The following is a 14,128-nucleotide window of genomic DNA, read 5'->3' as shown; positions in this document are numbered from 1 at the left end:
ATAATGGAGCTCAAATTTGTGTGACTCAGAAATCATCAAGTGAAGATGTCCATTGAAAAATGAGGATAAAAACTATTATGTTTTGATATGGAGAAGGTCTGGGCTGCAGAGATGTGGAGGTCAGTGCCATTTAATAGAAGTTGAAATGATACAGTTGGTTGTCATCATTTGCAGGGGACAAGGAAACTCATGAGCCAATGATAACAATCCAGACAATGTACATGTAGCTCACGTTGGAAAGTGTAAGGCTGCATATTCTATTTCTGAGGTGGGGGAGAGATGAGAAGAACCCCCACAATCAAATATTTTGCAGTCTTAAACAGGTTCAGTACTGACACATAGTGGAGCATCGGCATGTTCAAATTCCACATTTTTCAATCTTTGACCCATATTAAGATTCCCTTTCCTTCATGGAATCATTACAGGAGAAGATCATTGATGTAAAGTTTATTGATTGATAAAGATCTATAGATAAAGATAGTTAAGATCATTGATGTAAGAGCATTGATGTAAAGTTTATTGATAACTTGTAAAACCAAGGAGGGAAAGGTGATCCTTGAAGAGTGAGGTTGAAAAGTGTGTGGGCTCTGTCTCATCCAGCGAGGAGGTCCACAGAACAGGGTAGAGGACAGTGTGGCTCCAGAGTCACTAATCAAGACCTCTGGAGACCAAGCAGGAAGCAGGTCTGATTTTATTGCACAGTTACCATGTATATATACTGAGGCAGTAGCTAAGCAGATTACAGGCAGCCATCAATGCAATTCTGCTAACTGCCCTTGCAGCGACCAATTGAGGAGTGGGCCATGGTGCAAGCACAGAGACTACAACCCTAATGCCCAGGGTTGTGCCTACGGGGTAAGCAGCCTGCCACTTACATGCCTGGCACAAAGGGAGTGGCCTGCCGCTCAGACACTTTTAACGTATGCCATGTATGCAGTACTCCATGCACTTGTCCCCACAGAAAAACAGACTCAACAGCACTTAGCGCCTCAAGGGGACTTCGTTTCTAGCAAATACAAACTAAACTGCTGTAACACAGTAAATGGAAATTTTATTTTAAGTACAGATTGGGTACAAAAGAATAATGCAGAAAATGGAAAGAAGGTAGAAGTAATAAAGGTTAGGAGAATGATGTGAACACTTTCTGAGAAAGAGATAAGTAAAGACTTTCTATTCAGGAATAAAAAGTTCCATTTAGAAGAGCAAGCATTGGCCTGAGTTGTTTAAATCTTGGCATTGACCTGGGAGAGCAGTATATCACTTTTTAAAAAAAAAAAGTTATAGTTTTGGGGCTGAGGCTGTAGCTCAATGGTAAAGCACCTGCTTTGCATGTGTGAAGCACTGGGTTTGATCCTCAGCACCACATAGAAATAAATAAATATACTGTGTGTTAATCAACAACTAAAAAAATTTTTTTAAGTTATGGTTTTAAAAAAGGAACACATGGTAAATTATCGATTTAACAGATAGAAATTTCAATTAAAATATTTAAATTATGCTTCCAGGGTCAGCTAGAATTAACAAGCAGAAAACCTTTCTAGCAGGTTACTGATAAAAAGCTTTACATCAACTACCCATCTCCACTTCAGCTCTTTTGTTTTCACTTCAGATTTTTAACATTGGAAAATTATGTGATATTTTATTTGAACAGAAAACTTTGTGATGGGAAGAAAGAACTGCAATAATATTCAAATATACATCACAATATTTATACTGGACAAAACTGTGTACCCTATTGCAAGAGTTACCATGATACAGAGAATAGAATTGTCTTCTTACAAAAGACTCTTCCTAGGGCTCCCTTCATGTCTCTGTTCCTCAGGCTGTAGATGAAGGGGTTCAGCATGGGAGTTACCACTGTGTACATCAGAGCCATGACAGTGTCTTTCACAGTAGAATTATTAGCTGATGGACATAAATAGAGACCAATAATTGTCCCATAGAACAGTGACACCACAGAGAGATGGGAGCCACAAGTGGAGAAGGCCTTGTGGATACCACGAGCAGAAGGGACCTTGAGGATGGAGGAAAAAATTTGTACATAGGACCCAAGGATGAGTAGAAATGGGGTGACAATAACAAGTCCTCCCATGATAAATATCACCAGTTCATTGACATGAGTGTTGGAGCAGGCCAGCTTCAGTAAAGCAGATATTTCACAGAAAAAGTGGGGGATCACATTGTCCGAACAGAAAGACAATCTGACCACAAGCAGGGTGTGCAATAGGGCATGGAGCATGGTCAGCACCCAGGACAGCACCACCAGGGAGAGACAGAGCTTGGGGCTCATGATGGTGGTTTAGTGCAGGGGGAAGCAGATGGCCACATAGCGGTCATAGGCCATGGCCACAAGGAGGAAGCTCTCCAGGTCTGCAAAGCACAGGAAGAAGTACATTTGAGTCAGGCAGCCTGCATAGGGGATGGAGGGAACTTGACTCTGCATGTTCTGCAACAGTTTAGGAATGGTCACAGAGGAAAAGCAGAGGTCAGAGAAGGACAAATTGTCAAGAAACAAATACATGGGTGTGTGCAGATGGGAGTCCAGGTGAATGAGGATGATGATGAGGAGGTTCCCCAGGATGGTGGTAAGATACATGGCCAGGAACAAAGCATAGAACAGGTTCTGGTGCTCTGGTTGGATGGGCAGGCCCAGGAGGAGGAACTCTGAGACGGGAGTTTGGTTCCTTCCTGTCATGCTCTGTCTACTGTATCTTTTTTTAAAAAAAGAAAGACTTGGGTCCCTTAACAATTCAAATAAATGAACATTTTTCTCTTATATGTGATCTGGTACTCATTCTACAATAACTGATCCCACCTTGATTACAATAATTATTATCTTTAAAATCTAATTGTCCATCATCTTTATAATCATTAATGCCTTTTTCTTAACTTCTTTGTAACATGTTTGAATATTCCATCCTTTCCTAAACACTTACCTATTGGTTTCTGAGACAAAATGCATTACTTTTTTACATACATGCCTGTCTGATAATCCTAGGGAACCATAATTGGCTCCTGTTCTATCAGTAACTTGTATGTTATTATTCCTCATGGATTTTGCTAAACCCTATCTTATCATAACTCTATATGGAACTCTCCTAATAAACCTGACATGCTCCAATGGCTTATATCAGTATTTAAAACTCAGACATGAAAGCTGGGGATATAGCACAGTGGTGAAATGCTCATCCAACATGCACAGGGCCCTAATGCAATCTTCAGCACCTCAAAAAAAATAATCAATTAAATAAAAATAATAATCAGTAAATAAATAAAACTCAGGTATAGACGTCCCTAACCTATAAATGTCTATATCCCATAACAATTGTCTTCCATTCAATGAATCATAGGCTCCTTAAGCTCAACAGGTCCCTAATGAAACTCATCAGATTGTACTTCCTCTGTACCTCTCTCTTCCTCCTCTACTCTCATATTTTAAAAAAGGAATGCAGCATCAGATCAGAAGTCGTGAATTGTTTCATTCATCTTTTCTCTTACCATCAACTCCAACACACCACGTCATGTATATTCTACACTTTGTTCTCCTGCTACTTCATCCACTTCTTATCACAAGGCCAAGTTCCTCATCTACAATGGCATCTCATCTCACCTGGATTATGGAAGCAGTTTCTCAAGTCTTGTCCCTCATAGGGAAAATTGTGCACCTGGTTTCTCAGAATGCTGAGTCCCTTCTGAGTGAGTAGGATGATCTCTTGAGTCAGGAGTACATGCTGGGATCACAAATTGGAGACATCACCTGGTAGTGTCACTGCTGACCCATCAAGTCTGATCTTCTCCTGTGGTAAAATCCATCATCACATCCTGCACTGACATAAGAATCACATATGGCAGTGCTTATAAACCTTAATAGATGTGCAAATACCTGGGGATTTCTTTTAAAAAAAATTCATTCTGGCTCTATAGCTCAATTTCTACATATTAAATGAGCATCCAGGTAATGGCAATTCTGTGGTCAATAAACTTCATGTAAGTAGCAAGTACATACACTGCCATGAAAATACATATTACTGCCAAGTTCAGATAAAGTTAAATAATTATCTCTAAGAAGGGCTTGTGAAAAGATTTTTAAATCTCTGAAAGAAAATACAAAGAAGAAAGAGAAGAAGGAGGAGGAGAAGGGGCAGAAGGAGAATTAAAAATTACAACTTTCAACCCAAAATTTAAAAGCTGTTATTATTTTGAACTGACAGAATTGTCAATATTATTGCACAATAAATTATACCAATGAACATTATTATTAATAACACATAAAAATGTTGAACATTAGTCAAAGTATTAAAACCATGTGAGAAAGTCTTGGGAGGCAGAAAGATGGAAACTTAACAGACCTGAAAAATTATTCTGCAGAACACCACACAACCTGGGAGTTCAAGACAATCACGTTTGAAAGACAAGAATTCATTCACTCTGCTACCAACTCATCCAGGGTGGCTGAGGGTGACTCCAGAGCCCAACTCAGGATCCTTTTCCCCTTTATTCACCAGAGACACAGGAAGTAACAGTCTCCATAGTCTTCACCTAACTGCACCATCCCTTCTCATTCTTCCCCTTCTACTCACAGAAGTCAGATGAGCTCTGCATCCCATAGGAGTACCAAGGCTGGAACTCATTAAAGACAAAATAATTAGCCAGGACCTCTCAGAAACTAATTCTCCCAGAGTCCTGTAGTGGTGACTCATGACAGCCTCTGTTCACACCAGACCATCCTTTGGGGAAAAGTGAAGATGCTGAGCAGCTCGGGACAGATGCTTTCTCATTGCCTGTGTGGGGAAGGGGAAGGAGACTTGTGTGGCTGCAGCCTAAAATTCAGGAGGTAAAGGTGGATGGCTGCAGAAACTATGAAGTAATCAGGGACCACATTATGAATTAATCTTAGGAGTTTAAGAGTTTAGGTTTTATCCTATGAATAACAGGGATCCATACACCATATAGTGGTCTTTGAGTAGAGTACTGCCATGAAACTCGTGTTTCAGAAACATTGCAAGGATGGCAGAACCTGTTATTTCTCCACAGTCCCTAGGATAGAAAGAAATGGATTTAACAAGGATCAGACTTCTATGATTAAAGAACATGCAGATATAAAGAAATCACAAGAGTAAGAAAAAATAAACTTACCTGAACATGTTCAATCCTTCCTCATGCAGATTTGAAAAATGGACCTTTGCATCACATTTGGCTCATTTTTATGAAAATCTTTAAGAAGCCCCAGCATGACCATCGTCCCTTCCTCCATCTATGCCATGTCACTTCCCACTGCCAAGATTATTCTGGCCCTGTATTTGAATGTGAAGCTAGGTTTGGCATATATAATTCACTTTCCCACCATCCACTAGTTTTTAGCCATCATTTGCTGCAGGATCTTTACATAGTGGCACATTGCAACTTTCCATTGTAGGGACCTGAATCTTTATTGGTGCTCCTTTATTGGGATTTATACTTTTCATTAACATTTGTCATGAACTTTGAATTATAAAGTGGTACCCAAATAATTCTGCAAGATTTCAGATGTCACCTTCTCTATTCCAGTTGTGTAGAGTAACAAAGTTTCCCCTTGGTGACCAATATCAACTACCCCACGAACAATAGCAACCCGCTGTTTGCACATTAGCTCACACCTGAAACAGAAAATAGTCAAATGATAGTCTAAAGGATGTTATGTCCCTTGGCAGAACATCATGTCCCTTCTACAAACTTCTAATGCACTGTTCTAAGTTTTCTCAGCCACTTATTTCAGTCAGTGTTGCAATGATCTCAACTGACTTCAGTGGCTACCACGTGAAAGCACTGCACATCTATCCTGCTCCATCTCACCACAGCCTTTGCTTTGAGACATCTCTGGCTCCACAGAGCAGGATGTCATGGGGAATCTCCTCAGCACTCATATAAACATTAAAAATCTACCATCCATTTTCTGTAAACTGTTGTACAGAATGTGAGGTGTAGATTAAAATTAATTTTTTAAATATGGAAATCCAATTTTTCCAGCACCAAATATTAAAAAGACTCCCGTACCAGCTTTCCACCAGTACAATGAAATATCTAGCACAGTCAACTTATAAACAGGTTCATTTAGCTCACAGTTTGAGGAGTTAGAATGGCAAATGGCCTAGTGCAGCCTTGGTCAGGACAACCTTTGCATGATCACCTCATGGGATAGGGATGGCAGAGCACATGCAACCGAAGAATAGCATCTCAAACTAGAATGGAGATTCCATGATGCATTTCAAATCATCCTCAATGACCTGAGGACTTTTCACAAGTTCCTTCCACTTAACCACAGCAACTCCTAAACTGCAATACTGAGTCTAGGCCTTTATGAATGAGCCTTTGGCAGATAGCCAACATTAAAACATGGTAAATTAGCAAAGAAAAGGATTAACAACAATATCTAATCGATTTAGAACAATTAAAACAATATACTGTAACAAAATTTTCTTAGTGATCTCTCTCTCTATCCCTATCTCCCTAAAATATTTTTTTACTTTTAGTTGCATATTGACACAATAACTTAATTTTGTTTCTTTATTATTTTTTATGTGGTGCTGAGGATCAAATCCAGTGCCTCACATGTGATAGGCAAGCACTCTACCAATGAGACACAACCCCAGTCTCTCCCCCTAAAATCTTATTGTACTATATTTATTTTTCTTCTACCTGTCACACTGTATCATGATAAAGTGCCTACAGGGTAAGATAAAGTGAGGTTAATGACCTAGACTTTGCTATGTAGCATTAGCTCCATAATATAATGCTCACCTGAAGGTTCACTTGAACCTTATCAAGTAAGTTTCATTATGTGAGGTTTACTTATTGCACAACAATGCAAAAAAGGGCAATCAGATGCCACTTGTATAAACTGCTATGCCCCTAAGATATTTCAAATCATTCACAGTCTAGTACTTGATTTATTTTTATGGATTATCCAACTATTTTTCTTCAAGTCCCCAATGTAGACTCCAACAGCACAGGATTCAGGATTCCTATCCATTCCCTAAATGGGCAATGACTGATCATACATCCCTGGGCTCTCTATCCCCACCTTTCCCCAAAGTACAGTAGGGTGTGATCAGTGACTTTAATCAGTCACCATACAGGACTCTGATAATTTGCCTTGAAGAGATCCTGGATAATTACTTTGTGCCTAATGAGTTAGGCCTGAATCTGGACTCCCCTGGGATGTAGAGCCTCTCGGGCCCGTGGATGGCTAGAAGGTGAGAAATGAGAAGGGATGGCAGAGAAGAGATGGCAGACACGTGATGACTACAGAGGACGTTACTTCATATGCTTGTAATGATTAAAGGGGAGCAAGATCTTGGGTCAGGGCCCCAGAGTCACCCTCAGACACCCTGGGTAAGTTGTCAATATGCCAGGTTGTATGATGTTCTGCCAGGTAAGTTTTCAGGTGTGACAACTTCCCTCTTTTCCATCTAGCTGCCTTCCAAGACTTTGCACAGTATAAAAATATTTTGACTAAAGTTCATCACTTATAACACTTTTTATTAATAACACTGCTCACTAATGTTACTTACTGTGCAGTGAATCCTCAAAGATCACAGCATTTTGACATACCAGGCCTGTAAGAAAGGGTTCAGTGCAGTAACAGTTCTTAAACTTTCTTTTATTTTATATTCACCTAAGGAGCTTTAAAAAGCTTTGCACAAGCCACTTCACAGAGATTCCAATTAAGTTATCTGAAGGTGCTCAGTAATCTGAGTTAAACAGCAATGTGTGTATTTGCTACTCAAGTGCAGTCCAGTGATCACAGTATTGACACCACTACTTGGGTGTTCATTTAAAATGTAGAGTCTGAGCTATAGCACCAGAACGAATGTCTTAATGATAGGTAATTTGCATGTGTGTTGAGTTTAGAAACACTGCCCTACATGATTCTTGTGTGCATCCCAGAGTGAGGATATTGTATTTAATGGCCGAAGAAGAGGAAGCTCAGTGGATCATCTATGAAAACATCTGCAGCTGCTATCTCTGGTTTTGTGATCCCTGCACAGGTTCTTGACACAAAGATAGTCCCACAAACTCAAAAGGTAAGCAAAAGTCTGAGAAACCAGGTACATGATTTTCTCTTCATGTTTCTTCCCTTTATGATGCCAACACATGGTATCCAAAGTCCAAAGGTACAAACTGTTAATGCAGTTCTGTTAAACACCATCAGCAGTGGGGTGGACTTCCCAGCAGTAGGACTTATTTATATCATTTAGTGAATGAGTTTCCCAGATCTTTTAATGTTCCTCCTCTGCATTTTTGATGACTTGGAGACAGATTGGGTTTTTGTTTGTTTGTTTGGTACTGGGGATTGAACCCAGAGGAGCTCAACCACTGAACCACATCTCCAGCCCATTTTTTATGTTTTAGTAGAGACAGGGTCTCACTGGGTTGCTTAGTGCCTTGCCAAGTTGCAGAGGCTGGCTTTGAACTTGTGATCCTCCTGCCTCACCTCCCGAGCTAATGAATTATAGAGACATGCCATCATGCCCCAAAATACTGAGCTTTATCCAAGGTTACCCCCAAAAAAGTGGCGTGTGATGCGTGTGTGTGTGTGTGTGTGTGTGTGAGAGAGAGAGAGAGAGACAGAGAGAGAGAGAGAGAGAGAGAGAGAGAGAGAGAGAGAGAGAGACCAATTACAGTTGCTAAGAATGACCAGTCAGGCAGGGAAGAGAAAATCCAACACTCTTTTTGTGAAAGAAGCAAACAGATAAGTATTTAGGAAAGAATGGGCTACTGAAACATGTTGAAAAGAAGATGAGAAAAAGTAATAAATGATCAAAGAGATAAAGACACTTGTAAGGTTATACTTATTGTGATGGTGGTGGGATCAACTATTGGAGGACACGTAAACACTGTATATGAGAAAAAAAAATGATCATTTTCCCTTGGGTTTTTAAAGGGCCTTTTTATTTCTCTTAAAGGTATTGGAGACAAATAATAATGGGAAAAAACCAAACTCTCATCTCAGAGTTCCTCCTTCTGGGCCTGCCCATCCAGCCAGAGCACCAGAACCTCTTCTATGCCCTGTTCCTGGCCATGTATCTTACCACTGTCCTGGGGAACCTTCTCATCATCACCCTCATTTGCCTTGACTCCCATCTGCACACTCCCATGTATTTGTTTCTCAGCAACTTGTCCTTCTCTGACCTCTGCTTTTCCTCTGTCACCATGCCCAAATTGTTACAGAACATGCAAAGTCAAGTCCCTTCCATCCCCTATGCAGGCTGCCTGACACAAATATACTTCTTCCTGTTTTTTGGAGACCTTGGGAACTTCATCCTTGTGGCCATGGCCTATGACCGCTATGTGGCCATCTGCTTCCCCCTGCACCACACCACCATCATGAGCCCCAAGCTCTGTCTCTCCCTGGTGGTGCTGTCCTGGGTGCTGACCACATTCCATGCCCTGTTGCACACCCTGCTCATGGCAAAAGTCTCTTTTTGTGAGGACAACGTAATCCCGCACTTTTTCTGTGACATGTCTGCTATGCTGAAGCTGGCTTGCTCTGACACTCATGTCAATGAGTTGGTGATATTTATTGTGGTAGGACTCTTTCTTGTCTTCCCATTCCTACTCATTCTTGTGTCCTATGCAAAGATAGTGTCCTCCATTTTCAAGGTCCCTTCTGCTCGAGGTATCCGTAAGGCCTTCTCCACCTGTGGCTCCCACCTCTCTGTGGTGTCACTGTTCTATGGGCCAGTCATAATTCTATACTTATGTCCATCAGCTAGTAATTCTACTGTGAAAGATACTGTCATGTCTCTGATGTACACGGTGGTGACTCCCATGCTGAACCCCTTCATCTACAGCCTGAGGAACAGAGACATGAAGGGAGCCCTAGGAAGAGTCTTTTGTCAGAAGAAAATTCCCACCTATGTATGATAGAAATAACTGGGGTTTTATATCATTTTATCCAGTAAATCTGTTGATATTAATATTGAAATATTATTCTAGATTGTTTCCCACATCATGCTAACTTCTTATGAAATAGCATATCAACAGGTAAAAGAGAGGAAGTTTAGCTGATTAGTTGGAAGGAGGTCTTGTTAACCTGGCTATGCCTTCCTGTTTGTCTTTTCTTGGTGATGCTGGGAAAGCACAGGGTAAGGGCTACTGTTTTATGAGAACTCCATTCTTTACATTCTTAAGATACCCCTGTATTTTGTTATCTTGTCTCAAACACGCTTTGACTATGGCATAATTTTTAAATAGTGCTTCATAATCTTAGGTTGTTGCCCAATAACATTTAAATATCTCAAAATCCAGGCTCCTTCTAATATCTCCTATATAATTTTTCTGCACAAATTTTGACATCATTCTATCACTTAACTTTCCTACATCCCTGATTTATTTTCATGTCTATGCTAATTTTTCTGCCCTTCCCTGACCCTAAATACATTTTCTAACCCTTTTTGTAATGCTGATAATTGCATAATTCTGTCTTTACCTGTAATTACATAAGGCAGGAACCCTATAAATTATTTCTCCAGGACTGGGCAAGGAAGTTTGAGATTGATTCAGTTTTAAAGAATGCCTTTTTGCTTGGTATTTTGACTTCGCAAAATTTCCTGACATGTATGTTTTTATTATACATTCATGACAGTTCAAAGGAAGTAGAAAAGATACTCATTGTTTAGAATTGTGTTTAGAATTGCAAAATATGAAATTCATTGACTTTCCATGTCATCCAGAAAATCAGTTGTTCAGCCTGTGCAAGATCAGAGAATGATTCTGAGGCTTCTTTTGATTTTCTCCCACTTCCAAAAGAGGGGAGTAGCCATTCTTTTTTTTTTTTTAACTCAGCTCTCTATAGCATGGGTTGATTCCATTCTTCATTTATTTGTTTCCTTAGTTGTACTCTGTAGGTGATGGCATTCAAACCCATTTCTTTCCTCTGTTCAAATATCTGCTGACCCCACAACTATCTGAATGCCAGAACTTTCTCAAAAGCTCCCAGCAATTCTTTCACTTCCTAGCTATTCCTTTTATTCTAAACAATCTAGAATTGTTTTATCTAGTTATGTGAAGAATGTCATGGGTATTTTTGTAGAAATTGCATTGATGGAGTGTATTGACATTTTAATTGGGACTGAACTGAACCCATATATCACTTTGAGTATTATGGACTTCTATTTTAAAATATTTTTTAAATGTATGTATTTTAATTACAAACTGTTTGGACCACTTAAATATTGATTTTTCAATCCATGAATATGGCATGCTTTTATCCTTTCTTTCTTTCTTTCCTTCCTTCCTTCTTTCTTTCGCGTGTGTGTCCTCTTCAGTTTCTTTCAACAATATTTTATAATTTTCATAGTAGAGATCTTTTTTCCTCTTTGGTTAAATTTATAGGTATTTTAGTTAACGTTTTAGCTACTGTCATTTGGATTGTTTTCTTGATTTCCAATTCATATAATTCAGTTTTGGTATAAAATTGTATGCTTATTTTGTACCATGAAAAATTGCTAAACTCATTTGTTAATTTTAATGTTTTTATGGAACTTGGGGGGTTTCAAGATGTAAGATCATGTCATTCAAACAAACAATTTGACTTCTCTTTTGTATTTTGGATGCCCTTTGTTTCTTTCTCTTGCCTGTAACTCTGGACAGCATTTCCAACACTATGTTGGATAAAATTTGTAAAAGTGAACATCCTTTTCTTCCAGAGCTTAGAGCAAAAGCTTTCAACTGTACCCATTTTAGTATAATTTTAGCTGTTGGCTTATTGTAAGTGACCTTTATTATATTGAGGTACATTCCCTCTATGAAGGATTTCTTGAGGGTTTTTTGGAGGTGTTAAATTTTATCAAATACATTTTCCATATCTATTGAGATAATCATGGATTGTGTCTTTCATTCTATTGATGTCATGTATCATGTTTATTGATTTGTATTTTGACCATTCTTGCATCTCAGGGATTAATCCCACTTTATCATGATGAAAATCTTTATAATGTGGTTTTGGATTCAGCAAAGTATTATTCTACTGAGAAGTTTTTGCATATATATTCATAAAAATATTAACATGAAATTTTCTTTCCTTACTGATTTTGGCATCAGGTTAATGCTGGGGCTGTGTTTGGAAGAATTACTTTTGAAAAATTTTTTGAATAACATAAGGAAAATTGGAATTAATCATTCTCAACTATTTTGTAGAACCCAACAGTTAAGTCACCTATGTTCTAGGTTTTTTGTGTGTGTGTGTGTTAAAATAATTTAATTCTCCCTATACATCTCTGTTCACGTGAGAAATCAAGGTACACACTTTACAATATTTACCTGTTTTGAGACATTCAAGTCAATTCAGATGGCAAAAGTAGAATTCAATCACTAGTGAAATGTTTAAAAATATATATATTAAACAAAAAAATGTCTTTATAAGATAAAAAATAATCTTCCACAATGCAATAAATTGCAGATCACTGAAATTTTAACTCTTTAGATGATTTCAGTTCAGTTTTTGGTTTCAAAATTTAGAGACAGTTAAAAAAAAGTGTGTTGGCAGAATTTCTATCTGTTTTTACGTTTCTCTTTCTTGCTTCGACTACTTGTTACACTGGTTAAAGATGAAGATGGAGGTGCTCTTGCATGACCGGTAGCTTTCAGATGGTCAAAAAGTTTATTCCGGGATGGAAATTCACTATGGCAGGTTGTACAGCTGATAAGAACATCACTCAGTATTTGTGGTTCAGCAGGTATTTTGACAGATTGTTTCACATCTTTGGTTTTCTTTCCTTTGGGCTTAGGAACACTTTTAGCTTCACTTTTTGGATCATCACAAGGTTCAATGGTCTCTGTGACACTGACATTTTCTTGGGGACTATCTTCCAATTCTTTGGCACTGTCTTGATTTAAGTTGATATTTTCTGGATCAACCTTTATTCCTTCTCCAGGTCCATTTTCATTACAATTGTCATCATAATTCTGTGCCGGTTTTTGTTTCTTTTTCTTCTGTTTTTTAGAAAGCTTTTGCTTTGGTGTATCTTCTATTTCTTCCTCGGAATTTTCATCTATATGAGATCCTGAAAAATTTTCTTCTTCTTCCTCCAATTGTTGTTTTAACAAGGCAACCATTTCCCGATGCTTCTTTGACTTTTCATGATTCTTCATGGCCTTTTCTGTCTTGAAAGATTTGTCACATGCTGGGCAGTAAAGGTCATCAAAAAGCTCAGTATCCTCCACCTCATCACTATCTTTACCATCTTGTCCATCTTTAAGCTCCTGCTGCTCCATTTCATTATCATCTGATCCATCTCCAAACTCCTTTTCATATCGTGCTTCCATCTCCCGGAGTTCCTTCTCCAAATCGGCCACGGTCATCCAGCTCTGTTCTCTGTACTGTTCTGCCAGTTTTGCCTGCTTTAGTTTCTGTTGCCATCTCATCTCCTCAGCCTTCCTAGCCTTCTCTGCATTCTGTTCCTCTACAAGCTTCCGATGTGCCTGCACTCTTTTATCTCTTTTCCGGATGAAAGCTACCAGCTGCCGAACAAGCTCATTCTTCTCTTTCCTTGCTTTGTCTCGAATCTTTTTGTTTTCTTTTTCCATGGCTCGTTTTTCCCAGCGGTTTGAAGCTTGCCGTGTATCATACTCTTCCTTCCAAGCGAAATTCTTTTGGGTGCAGAAACTCTGCCAATAAGCGTAGAAAGGGTGGACTGCCGTATCATAGTCACTCTGGGAGTCTCCAAAAGTTGGGAAATCCTCAACATCCTCCTCTAACACAGATTCCAGTTCTTCCTTTGCAGTCATTTCAAAAACACTACGATACACTGTGTAAAAACCCTTTTCATCGTCTCCATAACCAGAGTAACAGGTAACAGTGAAACAGTGAAGCAAATCTAAGCTGTCATCTTGGTATTCTCCATCAAGCCCTCCTTTAAGTAAGGCCTCTCTATGATTATCATACCATGCTCTTTCCTGAGGGTCGCTCAACACATCTTATGCTGCTTGAATTAATTTAAATTGTTCAGCTGCTTCTGCGGCGTTATCCAGATTTTTATCCGGGTGCCATTTCAGGGCCAGCTTCCGATAGGCCTTCTTGAGCTCCTCCTCGCTGGCGTCGCGCCGCACCCCCAGCGCCTCCTAGTGACACTTCATGGCCGGGCCC

The 14,128-nt window shown here is 39.2% G+C and overlaps 1 protein-coding gene and 2 pseudogenes across 1 annotated transcript; 1 reads left to right on the top strand and 2 right to left on the bottom strand.

Moving 5' to 3' along the window:
- Positions 1-1,744: 1,744 nt before the first annotated feature.
- On the bottom strand, positions 1,745-5,202 carry LOC143386979 (olfactory receptor 1468-like; annotated as a pseudogene).
- A 3,762-nt stretch (positions 5,203-8,964) lies between these two features.
- Positions 8,965-9,906, top strand: LOC143642249 (olfactory receptor 1-like). The gene has a single exon (XM_077110527.1). It carries the CDS (start codon positions 8,965-8,967, stop codon positions 9,904-9,906), a length of 942 nt encoding a protein of 313 aa, XP_076966642.1.
- A 2,353-nt stretch (positions 9,907-12,259) lies between these two features.
- Positions 12,260-14,118, bottom strand: LOC143386989 (dnaJ homolog subfamily C member 21 pseudogene; annotated as a pseudogene).
- Between the last annotated feature and the right edge of the window lie 10 nt (positions 14,119-14,128).

This window comes from Callospermophilus lateralis, chromosome 11, assembly GCF_048772815.1.
Source record: "Callospermophilus lateralis isolate mCalLat2 chromosome 11, mCalLat2.hap1, whole genome shotgun sequence".
Lineage (NCBI taxonomy): Eukaryota > Metazoa > Chordata > Mammalia > Rodentia > Sciuridae > Callospermophilus > Callospermophilus lateralis.
Note: the sequence above shows the minus strand (reverse complement) of the source record. Positions and strands in the feature narration are given on the sequence as shown.